Here is a 20591-nt window from a genome sequence, read left to right on the forward strand (position 1 = left end):
CTGCATAAAACATATGCTGGATAAGTTGGCGGTTCATTCCACTGTGGCGACCCCTGATTAATAAAGGGACAAAGCTTAAAAGAAAATGAACGAATGATTGTCAGCCAAACCATTCATAACACTCCAGCAGGTGGCGCTGCTGCACTTGCTGTCTTAATTTGACACACACACACACACACACACACACACACACACACACACACACACACAGAGAGAGAGAGAGAAAGAGAGAGAGAGAGAGAAACAAAGTGAACAAGTAATAACAGCCTTTTATTAAATGTTATCGACACTCCAAATATCAGCAACACCAATTAGACAGAGACATGAATTACTTCTACAAACAAAAATATGCAAAGGTGTTTATCTGAAAATGTGTTTTTAAAAGAGCAGAAAATCCTGAGTTAAGTTATTTTTACTGAACTGATGGCATTTCTGACCATCTAACAAATATATAATAACAAATGCTCATTAAAAACAGGCAGTTTTGACAAACTGGAATATACAGTATCATTTATAAATGGTTGCATCAATTTATATGTCATAAATAGTTTCAAACACTCGTATAACCAACAACAGGTCAGATTAGTGTGATTTACCAATATTTTTGTGACTTTCTGACAATAAAATGACAACTTCTGTAAAAATCAGATGCTTGGTTTCCTCCTGAAAAGGTGTTTGTCAGTCCAAATATTCCAGAACATCTCTTTAAGGCACATTAAAATCCTCTCTGTGGAGTGAACTTGTTTTATTATTATTCCTAGTATTTCCTTGGGAAATCATTGACAATCTGTCTGTGCTATTTTAGTAAAATAATAAGATGTCTGCTAAATGAATTGGTTTATTATTAAAATAAAATAACAACAATAATAAAACACTTATGGCATCAAGAAAGCAAGCATCCATTGAGGTCACATGTAAAAATGATGGATAAAATTGAACATGTTGTACATATTGTTAGTACAAATTGATGCCATCTTGGAAGAAATGAAAATCACATCACTGAAAAATGCCTTTTTTTCTTCCCTGAATGTTTAACCTGTCTCTAATCCTGTCTGAAATCGCTAAGTTCATATAGAACTGCTTTGTTTGTCATCAAGAACAATCACTATTAATTAAAATGTAGTAAATTTAGTTACAGGTACGAGCTGAGAGGACATTTTACACCAACACTAACTTAAGCAAACTTTAACTTAAGCCTTTAAATGTCACTTTAACTTAAGCACCAGACTGAATTAAATCAAGTTTTTTTTAACACAACAACATAATAATAATAATAATAATAATAATCATAATAATAGTATAACTGTTTAAGATGGAATAAAACTAATTGAAGGACGAGTTACTTTGAAATAGTCCTTCATTTTTTAAAGAGATAGTTCACCCAATAATGAAAACTGACTCAATATTTACTCTCCCTCAAGTTTTTCCAAACCTTTATGAGTTTTTTTCTTTTAGAAAACACAAAAGTAGATATTTTTAATAAAGCTGCACACCTGTAACCATTGACTTCCATAGTTTATAAATCAAATACTATGAAAGTCAATGGTTACAGGTTTTCAGCATTCTTCAAAATATCTTCTTTTGTGTTTAATAAAAGTAAGACAGTCATAAAGGGTGTGTGAATGATTGTGAGTTGTCATTTTTCTGAAAACCGGTAACCATTGACTTCCATAGTAGAAAAAACAAATACCATGGAAGTCAATGGTTACCGGTTTCCAGAAAAATGACAATTCTGTCATTAACAAGCCCTTTATGACTGTCTTTTTTCCTTTTATAAAGTCATTTTTTCCAACATTCTTCAAAATATCTTCTTTTGTGTTCAACAAAGGAAAGTCATAAAGAGTGTGTGAATGATGACAGAATTGTAATTTTCTTTTGGAAACTGGTAACCAGTGACTTCCATGGTAGCAAAAACAAATACTATGGAAGTCAATGGTTACCGGTTTCCAGACAAATTACAATTTTATGATCATTTACACACCCTTTATAGCTTTCTATTTTCTTTTTAAAAAGTCAATGCTTTCCAACATTCCATAAAATATCTTCTTTTGGATTCAACATAAGAAACAAAGTCATAAGGGGTGTGTGAATAATGACAGAACTGTCATTTTTTCTGGAAACCGGTAACCATTGACTTCTAGGTAAATCAAATACTCAAAGTAAAATCAAAGTCAATGGTTACAGGTTTTTCGGCATTCTTCAAAATATCTTCTTTTGCGTTCATCAAAAGTAAGACAGTCAGAAAGGGTGTGTGAATGATGACAGAATTGTATTTTTTTTTCTGGAAACTGGTAACCATTGACTTCCACAGTAGCAAAGACAAATACTATGGAAGTCAATGGTTACCGGTTTCCAGAAAAATGACAATTCTATGATCATTTACACACTTTTTATGGCTTTCTATTTTATTTTTATGAAGATTCCAACATTCTTCAAAATATCCTCTTTTGCATTCAAGAAAAGAGAGAAGGTCATAAAGAATGATGACAGAACATCCACAGACGCCATTTTTTTTCTGGAAATCTGAAACCATTGACTTCTAGGTAAATCAAATACTTTGGAAGTCAATGGTTACAGGTTTTTCAGCATTCTTCAAAATACCTTCATTTGCATTCAACAAAAGTAAGACAGTCATAAAGGGTGTGTGAATGATGACAGAGTTGTCAATTTTGGGCGAACTATCCATTTAAGCCCTTTTGTAACCAAACAAGCTGAAGATTTTGTGCTAGAGCAAGACGACAGCAATGACTCTTTGGATGCCAACAGCTCTCTGTTCCTTCGTATATGGCTGTTTCTTCTTCTCATCAGTCTCACAGTTCAGCCCCTTTTGCTTCTTTTGTATGCATGCATCTGTGAGTGTGTGTGTGTGTGTGTGGGATCCCTTTTGCATTCCTCCAGTCTTCATCTGTCTTGGTAACTTTGCGATAACTCTCAGGAATTCTCTCCTTTTGCCATTTTTAGACTCGATCTCCATGTTTTGGTTGCTGTTAATGTTGTAGTGAGGCAAGCAGTTTTCAAACTCTGTCATCTGTTTAAAATAAAACAAGGGAGAGAAAACAAAAAGGGAGACGCCAAATAAATAACCAGGGAATAGTTAGTCGAGTTAAGCTGATATGGTTACAGGACATTAAGAGCGGGCATGTTAAACGGCACAGAGAGACCAGTGAAAAAGTGTTTGGCTCAAACACCAAATGTCAGCTGTAAAACTCTGGGAGATGGTCCTCAGCGACCTGTGCAAAGAGAGTCACAACATGTGCTGTTAAAATCAGGAGACACTCCAACAGGTTTAACCCTTGTGTGCTGCTGAGGATGTTTTCATCCACTCTGGGGTGATTTTAAGTCACACCTTTCTCTGTTTCAGCAAATGGAAGGATTTTTGGTGACAAAACTTATGCTTTGATTTGACTAAAATGCTTAGATTTTTTTTAAAATTTAACAATACACTCAAATTGGCCACCCTTTCATTATGTTCGGGGCTGTTTTTGCCCTATTGACTTCCATTATAATGACATTTTCTGATTGCAATGCCTTGACTCCATAATATTACATATTCTTTATTGTTGGTGGTTTTTCCTGTTGGGAAGAGGTAACATTATTGTCATTTTTAATGTTGATCATCAGTTGTAGAGCAAAAAAAGCTTACTTTATAGCTTTTTTATATAGTATAAGCCCCTTTCACACATACAGACCTTTCCGGAAAATTACCGGCAATTTTCCGGAAAGGTTGTATGTGTGAACAGGCCCTTTTTGAAAATACCGGTAAATTTGTTCTGGCTATTTTCCGGAAAGAGAAGTTGTAACATTACCGGCAATTTGCCGGAATGCTGCGCTGTGTGAATGCAGAAGGAAGATTACCGTAATAAGCGCGTACACGTCTAGAACGTGCTGACGTGAGACACCTGCTTTAGCCAATCAGAACAGTCAGACGCATTTACTTCCGCACGGTTTATGAGAATAAAAGCCTTTGAATATTTTTTCCAGACACTTTTAGCTGCTAGATGTTAGTCAGATAATGTTTCTATGTTCCTTCTTAATGCTGTGTAAATAATTATCGATAAAATGTTTATGATAATCTGTTGTTTGTTTACCTTCAAGCTTTGCGTGTGCCCGTGAGCGCCCATAGCGCCAGCACACACACATATCATGAACATCTCGACATGCGAAAATGTTACCCTATGTTTTCATTAGAGTTGTACTCAATACTGATCCATCCGAAGAGTTTGTAATGTAGTCAAATGTTTACAAACACAAGCGCAGCCGTTTAGAGGTCATTTCTGGCTAATGATGTCAGAATTTACGGGCATTTTGCGATGGATGTGTGAATGCTCTTTTCCGGAAAAATTCCGTAACGTCCTCGCCTGTGTGAACAGCGTTTTTTTGAATATACCAGTAAAGTAGTTCCGGAAATGTTCCGGATATTTACCGGTATCGCTGTGTGAAAGGGGCTATAGTCAGGGGCGGATTAACCAATAGGCATTATGGGCACAGGCCCAGGGGCCCGTGGGTGCTTGGGGCCCCTGCGAGGGGGGAAAACTGATTTTGTAGTGTCTATTTAGGTAAGTGTAAAAGTGCACCTCATTGGAATGAGCTAGTTGAGTGACTCCCACGCATTTGGTTGACAGAAACAACATAACTAAAGAGAGCGGCAAGCAGCAGAGTGAGTGGCGTAGCTCATAATACACATGGCAACATGTTTTGACACGACCGATCATGAACCTGGTCTGAATCCAGCGTCTGATGAAGTCATTCTTATTTTTTCCCACACTACATATCGGATTTTGTCTACTCTTAATCACGTTAAGACAAGTACGAATCATTAGTAAGTGTGTGTATTATGGAGAACTCAGATTCATAGAACTGAACTGGATTGGAGAGGTGTTATATCCAAATCGTGTGCATAATAAGTTTGTAGAAGTTATACATTAAAAACACTCTTTAATATAAATTTTAGTACTGCTTCAGTAAACCTGAACAAGTGCATCAAAATCCAATAATTTTCACTAGTTGTATTAGTATTTATTTTATCAAAGTGTGCTTTAAATGCTGTAAAAATAAGTGAAATCTTTGTAGACCAGAAATATATGTACTGTATATCATTTATTTTAAAAATGCAGGCAATACATTACAGATTAATTTTATTAAAATATATAATAATAATCTGGGCGAAGCAGTGGCGCAGTATAGTGCTGTTAACTCACAGCAAGAAGGTCGCTGGGTTGATCCTCGGCTCAGTTTCTGTGTGGAGTTTGCATGTTCTCCCTGCGTTCATGTGAGTTTTCTTCTGGGTGCTCCGGTTTCCCCCACAGTCCAAAGTGATGCGGTACAGGTGAATTGGGTAGGCTAAATTGCCCGTATAGTGTATGAGTGTGTGTGAATGAGTGTTTGGGGATGTTTCCCAGAGTTGGGTTGCGGTTGGAAGGGCATCCGCTGCGTAAAACATGTGCTGGATAAGTTGGCGGTTCATTCCGCTGTGGCGACCCCAGATTAATAAAGGGACTAAGCCGACAAGAAAATGAATGAATGAATGAATGAATAATATTAATCTTATTTTATAAATTTAACTATAGGGATGCGGCCAGGTAGTGGGCCTACAAGACATTGTGCCCATCGGCCTCAGAATTAATAATCCGGGCCTGAGTATAGTATGTGTGTCTGCATGTGTGTGTGAGACCTTTGTATACTTTCCTTGATATATCTGAGAAATAGGAAACTCTTTATAAAAGCCAGAACCTTTTTTGCACAGGCCTATCTAAAGGGTTAATAGTGCCAACTGATGATCAACAGAAAAACTACAAATTCAACCTCTTCCCAACAAAAAATGTGGTTCTAATGAAAGTCGATGAGGCTAAAACAGCCCCAAACATAAAGAAAAGGTAGTCAGTTTGAACAATACACAAGGTTTAAAGGTTTGGTTCATATAAGAAAGGACAATTCTGACATCATTTCCTCACTCTCATGTCATTCCAAACACTCTAGAAATGTGTTTATCTTTTAAACAGCTCCTGATGTCTGTCTCTTCAATGAAAGGCCATTCCACCAATGTTGGAATTTTTTAAAAGGTTCACAGAGAAAAAAAAATAGACTTTTATTTCAAACAATTGTGTCTGTATTAAATTCTGTTTACAAAAGTGTTTTATATACACACTCACTGGCTACTTTACTAGTACTGGGTATGGACCCCCTTTTGCCTTCAGAACTACCTTAATTCTTCGTGGCATAGATTTAACAAGATACTGGAAATATTCCTCAGAGATTTTGCTCCATATTGACATGACAGCATCACACAGTTGCTGCAGATTTGTCGGCTGCACATCCATGATGTAAATCTCTCGTTCCACCACATCCCAAAGGTGCTCTATTGGATTGAGATCTGGTGACTGTGGAGGCCATTTGAGTACAGTGAACTCGTTGTCATGTTCAGGAAACCAATCTGAGATGATTCACGCTTTATGACAAGGTGCATTATCCTGCTGGAAGTAGCCATCAGAAAATGGAGACACTGTGGTCATAAAGGGATGGATATGGTCAGCAACAATACTCAGGTAGGCTGTGGCATTGACACGATGCTCAATTGGTACTAATGGGCCCAAAGTGTGCCAAGATCCCCCACTCCATTACACCACCACCACCAGCCTGAACCGTTGATAAAAGGCAGGATGGTTCTGTGCTTTTTTTATGTTTCCAAATGCTGCAGTAGAAATCGAGACTCATTAGACCAGGCAACATTTTTCTAATCTTCTATTGTATAGTTTTAGGGTGTGGTCTTCTGCTGCTGTAGCCCATTTGCCTCAAGGTTGGACGTGTTGTGCACTCAGAGTTGCTCTTCTGCAGACCTCGGCTGTAACGAGTGGTTATTTGAGTTACTGTTGCCTTACTATCAGCTGGAACCAGTCTGGCCATTCTCCTCTGACCTCTGGCATCAACCAGGCATGTGCGTCCACAGCTCTGCCACTCACTGGATATTTCCTCTTTTTCAGACCATTCTCTGATGGTTGTGCGTGAAAATCCCAGTAGATCAGCAGTTTCTGAAATACTCAGACCAGCCCATCTGACGCCAACAACCATGCCACGTTCAAAGTTACTTAAATCATATTTCTTCCCCATTCTGATGCTCAGTTCGAACTGCAGCAGATCGTCTTGACCATGTCTACATGTCTAAATGCATCGAGTTGCTGTGATTGGCTGATTAGAAATTTGTGTTAACAAGCAGTTTGACAGGTGTACCTACTAAAGTGGCCAGTGAGTGTACATAAAAAGGTATCAAAGGGACATTATTTTAAGATATTTTAGCAATTGCTTCTCACCTTGTTAAACACTAAAGAAGACATTTTGAAGAAAGCTAGAAACCTGTGACCATTGACTTCCATAGTAATTGTTTGTTCCTATGAAAGTGAATGGTCACAGGTTTTCAGCTTTCTTCAAAACATCTTTAGTGTTCAACAGAGGAAATAAACTCATGAAGGTTTGCAAATAGGGTTGCATGATATTAGAAAAATCAGACATTTTGTATTTCTGCAATATATGTTGTGATACAAATACAATTTCACCAGATGAATTAAACAACCCTATTGGGAAACAATGTGTTAATTTAATCAGTATATATATATAACCCTAAACTATACAATCCCAACTCCACATTGCACATCCTGCTATGTCACAATAGGACCATTTCAATGTGGTGATGTCATTGGCCCATGAACATAACTGTAATAAGAGGCAATGGGGTATATGCCGAGCTAGTGTTGTTCCCATACTGATAAACTTCTGGTGACCTGTTATTGTGATTTTTTTTTTCCCATTTTATACGGTTTCTTTTACAGCATCGATGTTGTAATGTCATTAAATTACATTCAGTTAAATAAACTTTGGGGCGAGGCAGTGGCGCAGTAGGTAGTGCTGTCGCCTCACAGTAAGAAGGTCGCTGGTTCGAACCTTGGCTCAGTTGGCGTTTCTGTGTGGAGTTTGCATGTTCTCCCTGCCTTCACGTGGGTTTCCTCCGGGTGAAATGGGTAGGATAAATTGTCCGTAGTGTATGAGTGTGTGTGGATGTTTCCCAGAGATGGGTTGCGGCTAGAAGGGCATCCGCTGCGTAAAAAAAAGTTGCTGGATAAGTTGGCGATTCATTCCGCTGTGGCGACCCCTGATTAATAAAGGGACTAAGCTGACAAGACAGAAGGCATTCATTTAGTTGCTCAAGCGTAAAACGAGACAAGCCGTTTGCTCGCACGCACCTGTCAGAGTTGGCAGGCTAGCGCAGAAGCTTTATTGAATATACTGGGGTAAAATAAATGCTCATATTATAAAGACATGGTGGAAAAAATGTAATTTAATGCAGTGGTTCTTGTACAATCTGAGACCCACTTTATATCAGTTATCACTCAGTCAGTGGAGATCGCTCATTTTTAAAGGAAACAGACCTTAAACGTGCTGATTTTGCATTGGCATACAGTTGACCAGAAACGATTAACCCAGGTTAGTATTCAATCATAACCTAGTGTTAAAAAAGCTATCATAATACACAACCATTTCCCAATACAGCGCAGCCCTAAATGACATAATTCATCCACACAGAAATCACTTTTGGCCCGTTTCCACTGAGTGGTACGGTACGAGTCGGTACGATTTTATGCCCGTTTCTACTGTCAAAAGGTACCAAAAAATCAAACCGTACCGTAACGCTTTTTGGGTAACCTTTTTGAAACGTGAGAGTGAAGCATGAAAAAACAAAGGAGAAGCCCGAAAAAACAAGAAATTGATTCTTTCAGCAACCTAAAACATGAACAAACTGCCGTGTTTACTTATTATCATCGCCTTTTATTATTTAACAAGATGTTAACGTTACATGTGCTGGTGAAGAACAAAGATGAGAGGTTTGTACCGACTGTATATGTATCTTATCGTATATGAAACATATGTTTTGGGTATTTTTTTTTTTTTTGTAATTGGTAACATTTCAGAGACTGTAAGTTGTTAGTAAATGTTTTGTTTATTTCATATTATATATATAATCCCAGAAGTTACAGTAGGCTATTTCGCATTATTATTGGCATGCAGCTATAATCTATAAATCCTACTAATAGAAAGGTCAGTAATTAACATTTATTTATACATAAATATTTATTTGTAAGACTTGAGATACCACAAATACTTTGATGTCTTTTACAATTCAAATATTAGCTGGAATCAAGGAGGCTATCGGCTCCACAACCCAGAAGGTGGGAATGCTGAAAAACCAGCTGCTCTCCCTTCCTTCATTAACATTTGAAGAATCCCTGCAACCCCTTTGTTCACCCGCCCTCTCTACATACTGTACGCACACAGAATGGTCAAAGTCTGAATGTTCTAAATCAATCCAAGTGACTTTATCTATCATGTTTGATATTAATTGAAATGTTTCAGTGCGACTGGTACAATGCTCTGATTCCCTCAGACATAGACATAATCAAAACAATAGATATATTACTTCAGGTATCTGTTGAACCACTGTGAAGCGTGTGCCTTTCTGATAGGCAGAAACTTTTTCACTATATGCAAATTCCTCTTGTTATTCGACACACCTTTTTCCTCGAGGGCATTCTTGGATATACGACTTAAGGGGAAGTTTCTAAATGTTTGGCGCGATCCCATAATCAGATCAGCACATAGCGTGAAGCTATAACGCTCCATGTTATGTATATTTTGAAGTCAGGTATGCATCTTTTAATCTTGGATTTATCTTACTAATTTGATGTCTTGTATTGATCGTTTATGAATTGACTAAATGAAATGGCATAATACACATTAACCTGATTATTAAATTATGTTTTGAATTATTCAAACAGAGTTCGTGTTAATATCTCTAGTAGATTACGTTAAGTCCATAACACCACAAGCCACTGTGCAGGTTAGTAATGGACTAAAACACGGTAGACGGAGCAGCGTGGCACGCTATACGATGTTCTTAGAGCTCAGACTAACACATTGGCATTAATTCATGTATACTTTGACTGTAAAAGGCTATCTAAGGGGACAGACCTTCATCTCTAAACTTTTAATTGAGTAGATAGCAGATCTATGGGGACCACACAAACAATGTTCTAAACTGAGTTAGTAGGGTTCTGCCTTTTTAGAATAGCGCTTAATCGCCTCTGTTAAATGACCACAACTGACCTGCATGTGTTTAAGAGATTGTATACTCGGCAGTGATGGGAAGTTCGGATCATTTTACTGACTCGGATCTTTGAGTCTCGTTCATCAAGATGAACGAATCTTTTTTCGAGTCATTTTGTTCATTTGGTTCAATTTGCCAAAATAGTATTAAAATGTTACGAAATGCTTCCAAACACATCTACAACTAGCCCAAAAGGTTGATCACACAACAAAATAAGTCATGAATACAATACTAAAAGAAGGAGAAAATAATAATTCAATGTTTACCTGCTCTTTTGTCTATGAAGGTATTGTTGTCTCTTTGCTCAGCTCACCTCTTCATGTCTTCAAATGTCAGTGGTTCATTCACAATACACTGACAGTCGCATGTAATCTTAACCAATGTACACAGTCTGAGTTGGAGGCATGATAATTAGTTCACCTTTCAAGTCTACTGGTTCTTGAGTCGTTCGTTTATCACGTGACAGAATGACTCAAACCCGAGGACTCGAGAGATGAATAGTTCAATCCTTTTTCTGGCTCTAAATGCATATGATTGGCCCGTGATGAACGAATGACTCAAACTCGATAGAGGACTCGAGAAATGAACGGATCAATTCTTTTTACGGCTCTAAACGCATATGATTGGCTTCTGCCTTTCCGCGATGAATGACTCAAAAGACTTGAATGAACGATACCACCTGCACAAACGTGCGCACGCGCGGATGAACGAATCACTCCCTGAGACGACTCGTAGTTCCCGAGTCATATTGAAGATTTGTTCAAAATGAACGAATCATTCATGAACGACCCATCCCTAATACTCGGCCTGTACAAGACTCAGGATGTTCTAGGAATCCGAATGAACGAGAATAATAAAAAATAACGAATCGAAGAGAAAATTCAATCATAATCTAAAGTAATATTAAAAGAAACAAAATTATCTTATCAATGTTTTATAAATGGAGTCAGATAAAACGAGGATAAATATATTAATATTCTAAACCACCTCATACTAAAATTCAGATATGAGTTCAGTTTAAAGTTAAGCAACATTGTGCACTGGAAAGACCGAACAGTACACCAGTAGACACCGTCATTGGACTAACTGGCTGGACCTTACAATGTATATAAAGCATAAGTCTCAAACTTGATTCCTGGAGGGCCGCAGCTCTGCAGTTTTGCTCCAACCCTAATCAAACACAGCTGATCCAACTAATCAAGGTGTTCTACTAGAGACTATTGAGCAGGTGTGAGTTGGAGGTGGTTAATACTAAACTGTGCAGAGCTGCGGCCCTCCAGGAATTCAGTTTGAGACCGTTGATATAAAGCATTTGTATAGTAAGAAGTGCTTCTTGTACGATATGTGAGCTTCAAGAAAGAATGACGTAAACACCACGCCTACCAAAAGGGTACTATTCAACACAGGCTCATTCTGAAAACGTAGTCCTGTGGATGTTTCTGGAGACCGCGAATTATGTAGCCGTAGGTACGTATGGCTGCATTTCATTTTTTTAAACGAACGCTGCAGGGTGGTGTGACGCCGTTCCTTTTCGCGCTTACCGGCTGACCGCTTACCTCCATGTGGAGGGATTTCCCGCCGCAACCTGTTTGTCCAGTTAGCTCGTCGTGTATGTCTGCGGACTTGAGACGCAGAGAGCAGTTGATGACGTTGAACGGGTTCGAGTCCGGGGAAGAGCGGTTCCAGAAAGTAGGTAAGACAAAAACAGAATCCAAAAAATAGTGAACAACAGGGTGAGAATATGGTAAAATCCGAAAACATGGTAAAAATTAGGGATTTTCTTTTTCTGGGCGGCTTTTAAAAACCATCAGTTGGGTTTAGGGAAGTGGGAGGGCGGGTCAATCGGTAGAACTGGTTGGGTTTAGGGAAGGAGGAGGGTGGGTCAGCCGATTGGCCGGTCGTCCAGTTAATCATTCAGTCATTCAGTCGGTCAGCAGCGACCTCTAGTGGGTTTACGCAAGAACAGCGCAGATGCGAATGGCACTCGCTAGGCACATTTGAGATACGAAAAAGTGCACACAGCGGCCTCTCGTGGATTCGTGAAAACAAAAAAATGCAAAATTACGTACCTCCCGGAACATATTTCACGGTTTCCAGGAATGTCCACGGGACTACGTTTTCAGAATGAGCCTGGGTTAGTACCACTGGTACCATTTGGCAGTGGAGACACACGCCTGATAAAGGTGACCCGTACCGAACCGTACCGCACTGTACCACTCAGTGGAAATGAGACATAAGCAAACGCATATCTGCAGCAGATCAACACATCACGGTTTGACGTGTTAAGAATAATGCAGTGACATTGCAAAGTGATCAAAGTGTTCAGTGAATGTTTTAATAAATGAATGCGAGTGTTCAGGTACCTGTGGGTGCAGCTGCGTGCTGTCTGCTGCTCTTGATGTCCAAGTAGAGCGTGTAGGAATCATACGCAAACAAGATCCCAGCCAGCAGACCAAACACCTGCGAGAGGGTAAGCATTATTACAAACAAGGTCACACAGACTTTAACATACAGACCACAGCTATGACAGCAGAAGCACCTTCATTTACAGGAGTAGTAAACTAAAACTGTATAAAAGGTTTAAATCTTTAAGTAAAGTTCTTCATTGAGATCTTTAACACCCTCATCATTTAAATCATCATCCTTTTTCATCATCCTCTGCAGTATGTTTTGATGCTGAATGTTGGATGTCTTGTCTTACCCCACCAGCGATGCGAGCCCCATCGCCAGTTCCACCGATCACACAGATGAGAGAGGTGATTATATAAAGTGCTGCACCAATTACAGCACGGAACAGATCCTGAAGAAGCAAACAAAGAGAATGTGAGCAGATCTCAAATATGTAGGACTCACCACCATGATGCTAGTGTGTGTGCATTTACTTACGCTCCAGAGCCAGTTCACCACCAGGAACTGTTTGTCCAGCTCCAGCATATAGACAACGAAGAAGATGATGGCAAAGACCATCTCGCAGATGGCGACCGCTGTATACCCTCCGTACATCGATGCGGCATAACAGATCAGGATGATGAAACTGAGGAGCTACAGACAAACAGAAAACAAGCATTTACATCAGTATGGATGTGAACATTTTGATCAGCAAGTCAAAAATTTGATGGTTAGCATTAGCTGTTAGCCTCTGCTGCATTTACATCATTGTGCAGGCCTAAGGCTTGTTTCTTTATTGCAGTGTTGTCATTGAGACTGTAATGAAACAAACATTGGCATACAGATCAGTTTTTTTATGTATTGTGTATGCCACAATAATCAATATATCGACTTATCGTGCAATACTTGGAGATGATCTCAATCATTTTGTTGCCATTGCAATACAGTGCATCTGGAAAGTATTGATAGCGCTTCACTTTTTCCACATTTGTTTATGTTACAGCCTTATTCCAAAATAGATTAAGTTCATTTATTTCCTCAACATTCTACACACAATACCCCATAATGACAATGTGAAATAAAGAGTTTGTGAAATTGTTGCAAATTTATTAAAAATAAAAAACCTCAAAAATCACAACAAAAAAATTCTAAATACTCTGTTGATGCACCTTTGGCAGTAATTACAAACTCAAGTCTTGTTGAATATGATGCCACAAGCTTGGCACACCTGTCTTTGGGAATTTCTGCCCATTCCTCTCTGTAGTACCTCTCAAGCTCTATCAGGTTGGATGGGAAGTGACGGTGTACAGCCATTTTCAGATCTCTCCAGAGATGTTCAATAGGATTTAGGTCTGGGCTCTGGCTGGGCCACTCAAGGACATTCACTGAGTTGTTGTGAAGCCACTCCATTAATATTTTGGCGGTGTGCTTTGGGTCATTGTCCTGCTGGAAGATGAACCGTCGCCCCAGTCTGCGGTCAAGAGAACTCTGAAGCAGGTTTTCATTCAGGATGTCTCTGTACATTGCTGCATTCATCTTTCCCTCTATCCTGACTAGTCTTTCAGTTCCTGCTGCTGAAAAACATCTCGACAGTATGATGCTGCCACCACCATGCTTCACTGTAGGGATGGTATTAGCCTTTTTCATATTTAGTTTTGTAAGAAATTTAGTTTTTTATGGTCTGAGAGTCCTTCAGATGCCTTTTGGCAAATTCCTGGCGGGGAGTGGCTTCTGTCTGGCCACTCTACACTCTCAGAAAAAAAGGTACACGGTGGTACAAATAACGTTCCTTGAGGGCCAGTTTTGTACCCGTGTAAAAGTTGTACCTTATATGGTACAGAAAAGGCCTCTTATGATACTGTTCTGTACCTTTTATGGTACAATTGAAATGAAGGTACATAATTGTTCTCATAAAAAGGTACACTCTCAGAAATAAAGGTACAGGAGCTGTCACTGGGGCAGTACCTTTTCAAACGGTACATATTTGTACCTGAAGGGTCCATAATGGTACTTCAGAGGTACTAATATGCACCTTTTAGGTACCACTGTAGACTCTTTGAGTACAAATATGTATCTTTTGAAAAGGTACTGCCCCAGTGACAGCTCCTGTACCTTTATTTCTGAGAATGTACATAAGTGTTGGACAACTCCTTCTTTGTTACAATATCTATGAAAATAAATATTACTGGAGAGGCAAAGTGATTTATGAATAATTTCCATATCAAAACAAGAATCATCATTTAAAAGCATATGTTTAAATAAACTCATAAACAATAATTATTAAGTTCTATAATGCAATAATACAAAACAACTGGTACACATCATGTTCTTAAAGGTACAAACTGCAATGGTACAAATTTGTTTCTTTGTCTTGAGGTACAATTCTGTCCCATAAAAAGGTACTGCCCCAGAGACAAGGGTTTGTACCTTCTTTGGTACAACATTGTACCACTTTTTCTGAGAGTGTACCATACAGGCCTGATTGGTGGATTGCTGCACAGATAGTTGTCCTTCTGTAAGGTTCAATTACCTGTAAAATAATGGTTTAGAATCTAGACTGCAGACAATTACCTGTAAAATTATGTTTATTTTTTTACAGTGTACTTTATATAGAGGGCAGAGTGTTGCTAAAGAACTACTGAGAGATTTCAGCTGCTGTCTGGGCTTTCACTGCCTTTCTGCACCTCCCTTCCTTCATGTGTTCAATACTTTTTCTCTGCGTCATTTCATTTATTACGAATTTTTAAACTAATTAGTTTTGTTTTCTTTACATAAATGGATTTCTTTGGCTAATATCAACATCTTATCTGAGCAAAATGGTGACGTGTTCAATACTTATTTTCCCTGCTGTATATAACAGAACTCATTTTGCTGGTCTTTTCTTAGCATCAGTGTGCTTCCCCCAATTCATTTGGCTTTTTAGTGTGGAAATTCTCCCTTGTAAGTACAGTACGTCATTCATGTTTGCTGCCAAATCACCAAAGCTTTTTACTACCGTTCACAATCCCTCAGAAGGACCCAGCTGCTCTAGGTGTCGGTTAACAGTGGAGCTCTGAATTTCACACATCCCCTAAAGTTTCTAAAGTTTTCAGAAGCTCTGATTGCTAAAACATGTGGCACGCACTACAGAGAGGAAAAAACAAGTGTAAACAGCACAATTCATTCAATAGAAAGTCCTTATATGGTTATAAATGAAGAATACATTTGGGAGTACAGGGATATTATGAAGTTAAAATCAACTCAGTCCTTGCTTAAACTCAAACAGTCGATACATGTATTTGCAGATCCTGTCAGGCAACACTAAACTCTAAATCAACACTGCCAGCAACGTCTACTAGGAGAAGTTTGTTTCTTGTTCGTCAGACTTCATGGATAATCTCTGGCTCATGGTTTGTTTTTAAGCTCCAAGGAAAGGAAAACAATGTGATATTTGAATTCTTTTTAACATGTTTACTAGGGCTGGGTGGTCAATACTGTGGAATAAATTGTTAACCGTAATAAATGTAATTTTTTTGTGTATGCCGCAAGATGTAAACAAGTAGGCGTTACTAATTAACATATAATGTGCGTGAGGGAATCGCTGACAGGAGCTTAACTTACATCAATTGGTACCGGACTGCACAACAAAATTATGAATTATTTCAGTTTTATTTATAATCAGAGTCTGAAAGATCATTATCATATAATGATATCATTATCATTATTTTGAAAAATGATAATTAAACATTCATTCATTTTCTTGTCGGCTTAGTTCCTTTATTAATCTGGGGTCGCCACAGCAGAATGAACCACCAACTTATCCAGCATATGTTTTACCCAGCCTATGCCCTTCCAGCTGCAACACATCACTGGGAAAATAACTAAACATATTAAGTTGAACTTACTTTTTAGTTTAAATTAAGTTGCAAAATTGTATTACTATTATTCAAATAAGTTAAAGTAACATTAAACATTAGTTGTAGTGACCTTTTGTCATATACAATGTTTACAGTGTAGTGGCTAATGTGTTTAGCCTTCAACTTCTGGTGACTAGGCCTCAGAATTAAAAAAAGTTGTGTCTATTTGTGAGAAAACCTGTTGCCAAAAGTTTCGCCTACAAAATGTGTCACCACCACAACCCTCTACTCAAGTGCTTCTAAGTACTTTCACCAAGTACCACCATAATCAACAGTGTTGAAATAAAGTAGCATAGCTGGCTAAAATAAGCAGCTACAGCGCTGCACGGTTAGAAAATGAGTCATATTCATTTAACTAAATTAATTCCATACAAAATATGATATCAGTCTTGTCACGTGACTTGCGGTGCAGCATTCTGAAAAGTTACGATGTTTTCAACTGGGCATGCCTGGAATACGCAAGCATGTTGTGCTGCAGTTCTTACTCATTTTGCTAGCCTGTGGGTTCAATTTTGGCACTCAAGTGACTGAGATGTAACAAGAGAATAAGGTCATTTTTCAAAATAAATGATGTTTCAGACTCTGATTATAAATAAAACTGAAATAATTCATAATTTTGTTGTGCAGTCCGGTACCAATTGATCTATAGACCGGTGTCGGTCTGTGGCCCGAGGGTTGGGGACCACTGCTCTAGCACGTATCTGCCCTGCAAGCACCACACACCTCTTTCTCTAGTTGTGCATCATTTGGATCGATTTTTAGCAGCTGATGACGCGATGCACTAAAGTAAACATTTTAAACACATCGCTTTGATCGTAGGCTTTAGAGAACAGCCAATGCTGATCACATTGGTGTTATTTAACGCATCAAATGATTAAAATTGTATATATTTTTTCTTATAATTACTCAGTGATTCCTCCTCGTACCACTAGAAGTAAGCCCTACCACAGTTTGAAAACCCCTGCTCTACTCCATTTCTACATTACAGATTTTTCTAAGACATTTGTATTTTTTATTTATGATTACCTAAATTCCTCAAGTCATACTAACTAATACTTATTTATTAATATTTGCTTGTTTAATGCCTGTAGTCTAGACAGTTCGAGGGTTCTTCTCCTCCTGAAGTGTTATTTATGTTGCCATGGTGTTAATGATTTCTACACACACACACCACCGTTCAACACCTGTGCCTTTTATTTGCGAGGTGCTGCTGCCATAGCAACAAAAGCAAAAGCACACACACAAACACACACACACACACACACACAAACACAAGTGTGAGGATAACGACTCAAACAGGAAGATTATCAAAGTGTTAAGAGGCCAGTTTCCTGTTTACCCTCACTTGGAGAAACAAAATTACGTTGTAATAGCAACATATATAGCAACAACAATATTCAAAATGAATATTCATCTATATTCTAAATGTGTGAATGATTTATGCATGCTTTATGGATTTATGCTCCTATTGAATAAACATTAAGTGATGATTTAGCAAAATTTGGTCACTTAAAGGGACAGCTCACCCAAAAATGTCAATTCTGTCACCATTTACTCACCCTTCACTTCTCCTCAACCTGTTTGCAGGGTTTCTACAGGTTTCATCAAGTTTCAATTTTAGACTTTTTGAGACCATTATGAATGAAATTTCAGACTTACTTAAGGCTAAACGCTAAAGCCTCGGTCAGATGACACGATTATTGTTGTCGGTTATGAAAGTCACTTTGTCAGCTATTTTTTTTCTTTATAAAATATTGGTTTGTCATGGGTAACAAATGTGCCAGACTACACGTTCCTTCACGATCAGTCATCCCGTGACGTCTACGACGAGCGTTATTTCCCAAAGCAGTCACAAGTGTTGCTATAACAATATTTATTATCTCAATTTCATTTTTTATAATCTTATTTCAATCTCAATAAACACAGATGCTTGCAGACAACTAATAACTAATAACTATTTAAGGGCATTCCTTATGACATGGATAGAATGAAACTAATGATTCCGTTTTTATATTAAGCTATTTTCTTTGAAATCGAAATGTATATTTACTAGCCATGGGTTGTTTTTTTAAACACTCCATTTTGTGGTGTGTTTCCCAAAACCATCAATAGCCAATTAAGGTCACATGTTGTGTCGTTACAAACATAGTTCGTTGATTTGCCGTTTCCTAAATCCATTGTTCCAATGAACATTCGCAAACTGCGTCGCAAACTTTTGCACTTGCAACTACACCTCTGGTCCTGTAGTTAGAAACATAGTTCCTGGCTGTGTTCTATTCCAACTTTTCCCCCCTATGCCCTATTTATTTAAATCATTTTAACATTTTAACTTAGAATGATTATAAATAAAAATGCATTAAAGTCATCTCTCTTAAGTGTAATTTGCTTTCAAACTATTTTTACAGTTCAGTTTTAGCGATCTTCATGTTTACAACTGTGCTCCCTTCGCACTTAGAAAACATTGATGTCATTTTGAAAATAGCCCCATGACGAAGGCTATAGGTGACCTATTATTTAAAAGTGGAATTTGTTACGCCTCCAAAGCTCGTGAAAACAAAAAAACATAGCATACGTTGATGCTTTTGATTTATAGTAGGTTATTTATTTAGTATCTGTACAGTATGTGGCATAGGCCAGCTGGGTAGCACATTTCTGCAGTGGTTTGCATGTGTCAAATTGTAAAAGTAGACTTTTCAAAAAAAAAAAAAAAATCCTACTTAATAATAATAATAATCATAATCATCATTAATAATTTTATTAAAGTGGGATTTTTTTTCATTTCTTAATAAATAGCCTCATTATTTATTTATTTATATGATTTATATATGAGATTAGAATATGTGTTAGCTTTTGTAAGTGATGTTATGTTTTAGAATAGGATATGTAATGTTCTCAATAATATCTGTGAAGGAAACACAGGCCCTGTATGTGCCATTTACATATATTTCAATTAATATGGACAGCGAGTGCATGTTTTTAGCAAAACTAATATTGTATTTTTTTTTAAAGCGTGTGCGTGTAAAACAATATTATTTGCACAAAGAAATTATAGGATTCTTCTCTAAAGAAGTTGTTACCACCCTGTTTAGAGCATCATTATGGACGTTTTACGTTTTAACTAACATGGTTCAAGCGATGGATTTGCCACAGAGAAACTAGGGGTTTTGGGAAACACTCGTCACTACATCGTTCTTTTCCCAAACGATGCATCGTACTATTATAGTTCAGACGCGAGTTACGTCATTGTTTGGGAAACACACCCCTGAACTTGCTGTGAGTGAAGCAAGAAAATGAAAGCATGTTAGCACTGAGGAAAAATCAGATGTTCAAGACATAATCTTTAAAATAATGACATATTAAAAAATGTGCAAATATATGACAGCGATTTGTGATACAATCACAGTAAAGCATTCATTAAATCCTGCGTAAAACATATGCATGATAAGTTGGCGGTTCATTCCGCTGTGCGACCTTTGATTAATAAGGGACTAAGCTGAAGGAAAATTAATGAATGTATGTAAGCACACACACACTTTCCCAGTGATGTGTTGCAGCTGGAAGGGCATCCGCTGTGTAAAACATATGCTGGATAAGTTGGCGGTTCATTCCGCTGTGGTGACCCTGGATTAATAAAGGGACTAAGCTGAAAAGAAAATGAATAAATGAATGAAGCACACACACACACAAACTTTATAATATTAATAATTATATGTATTTATGTTATTTTTTTGGTTTATATTTGCATTATTTACACCCACAAAGCCTCAAATCCACATTAAAGATATGCTAAAACTGTTTTGTCACAAATTGTTAAACGCAAACATAAATCCACTGACTGGAATTTTTTTAAGCCTCAATTTTCTAGAGAAAACAGCTCATAATCTGATTTTAAGCTCAACAAAGATGTCTTTTACTGGCCTTACAAAAGAGCCAACACAACTACTTGTGCATTTACAAACTGCAGATGGGAAAAACTACCCTAAGGTTGGAGTTAATGTTAGCCTAATACTACCCATCTAAACTAAACCAACTAAACCATCATTTAAACTGAAAACTCTTTTTAGCACATCCAGTTTTGATTTTCGGCTAATCTCAAAATACCAGAGAAAGGCCTGAGTTAGGCGTTTTTCCGTTAGAGTTGCCAGTTTAAAACACAC

At 37.8% G+C, this 20591-nt stretch overlaps 1 protein-coding gene across 3 annotated transcripts in view; it reads right to left on the bottom strand.

Moving 5' to 3' along the window:
- Nucleotides 1-251: 251 nt before the first annotated feature.
- The window catches only part of plp2b (proteolipid protein 2b), a 36758-nt gene continuing 16418 nt past the window's right edge, over nucleotides 252-20591 (bottom strand). The window contains exons 2-5 of one of the 3 annotated variants that reach the window (XM_005167325.6): nucleotides 13037-13192; nucleotides 12852-12950; nucleotides 12514-12610; nucleotides 252-3230 (exon numbers count right to left, since the gene is read on the bottom strand). In XM_005167325.6, coding sequence (XP_005167382.1) covers nucleotides 3223-3230; nucleotides 12514-12610; nucleotides 12852-12950; nucleotides 13037-13192 — 360 coding nt within the window. In that variant the 3' untranslated portion in view covers nucleotides 252-3222. Of the gene's footprint in view, nucleotides 3231-8938; nucleotides 11286-11706; nucleotides 12611-12851; nucleotides 12951-13036; nucleotides 13193-20591 lie in introns of those variants that run through there. The other 2 variants (NM_001161445.1, XR_012383923.1) reach the window with 2 other exon arrangements.

The sequence above is a fragment of the Danio rerio genome, chromosome 8 (genome assembly GCF_049306965.1).
Source record: "Danio rerio strain Tuebingen ecotype United States chromosome 8, GRCz12tu, whole genome shotgun sequence".
In the NCBI taxonomy this organism is placed as follows: Eukaryota; Metazoa; Chordata; class Actinopteri; order Cypriniformes; family Danionidae; genus Danio; species Danio rerio.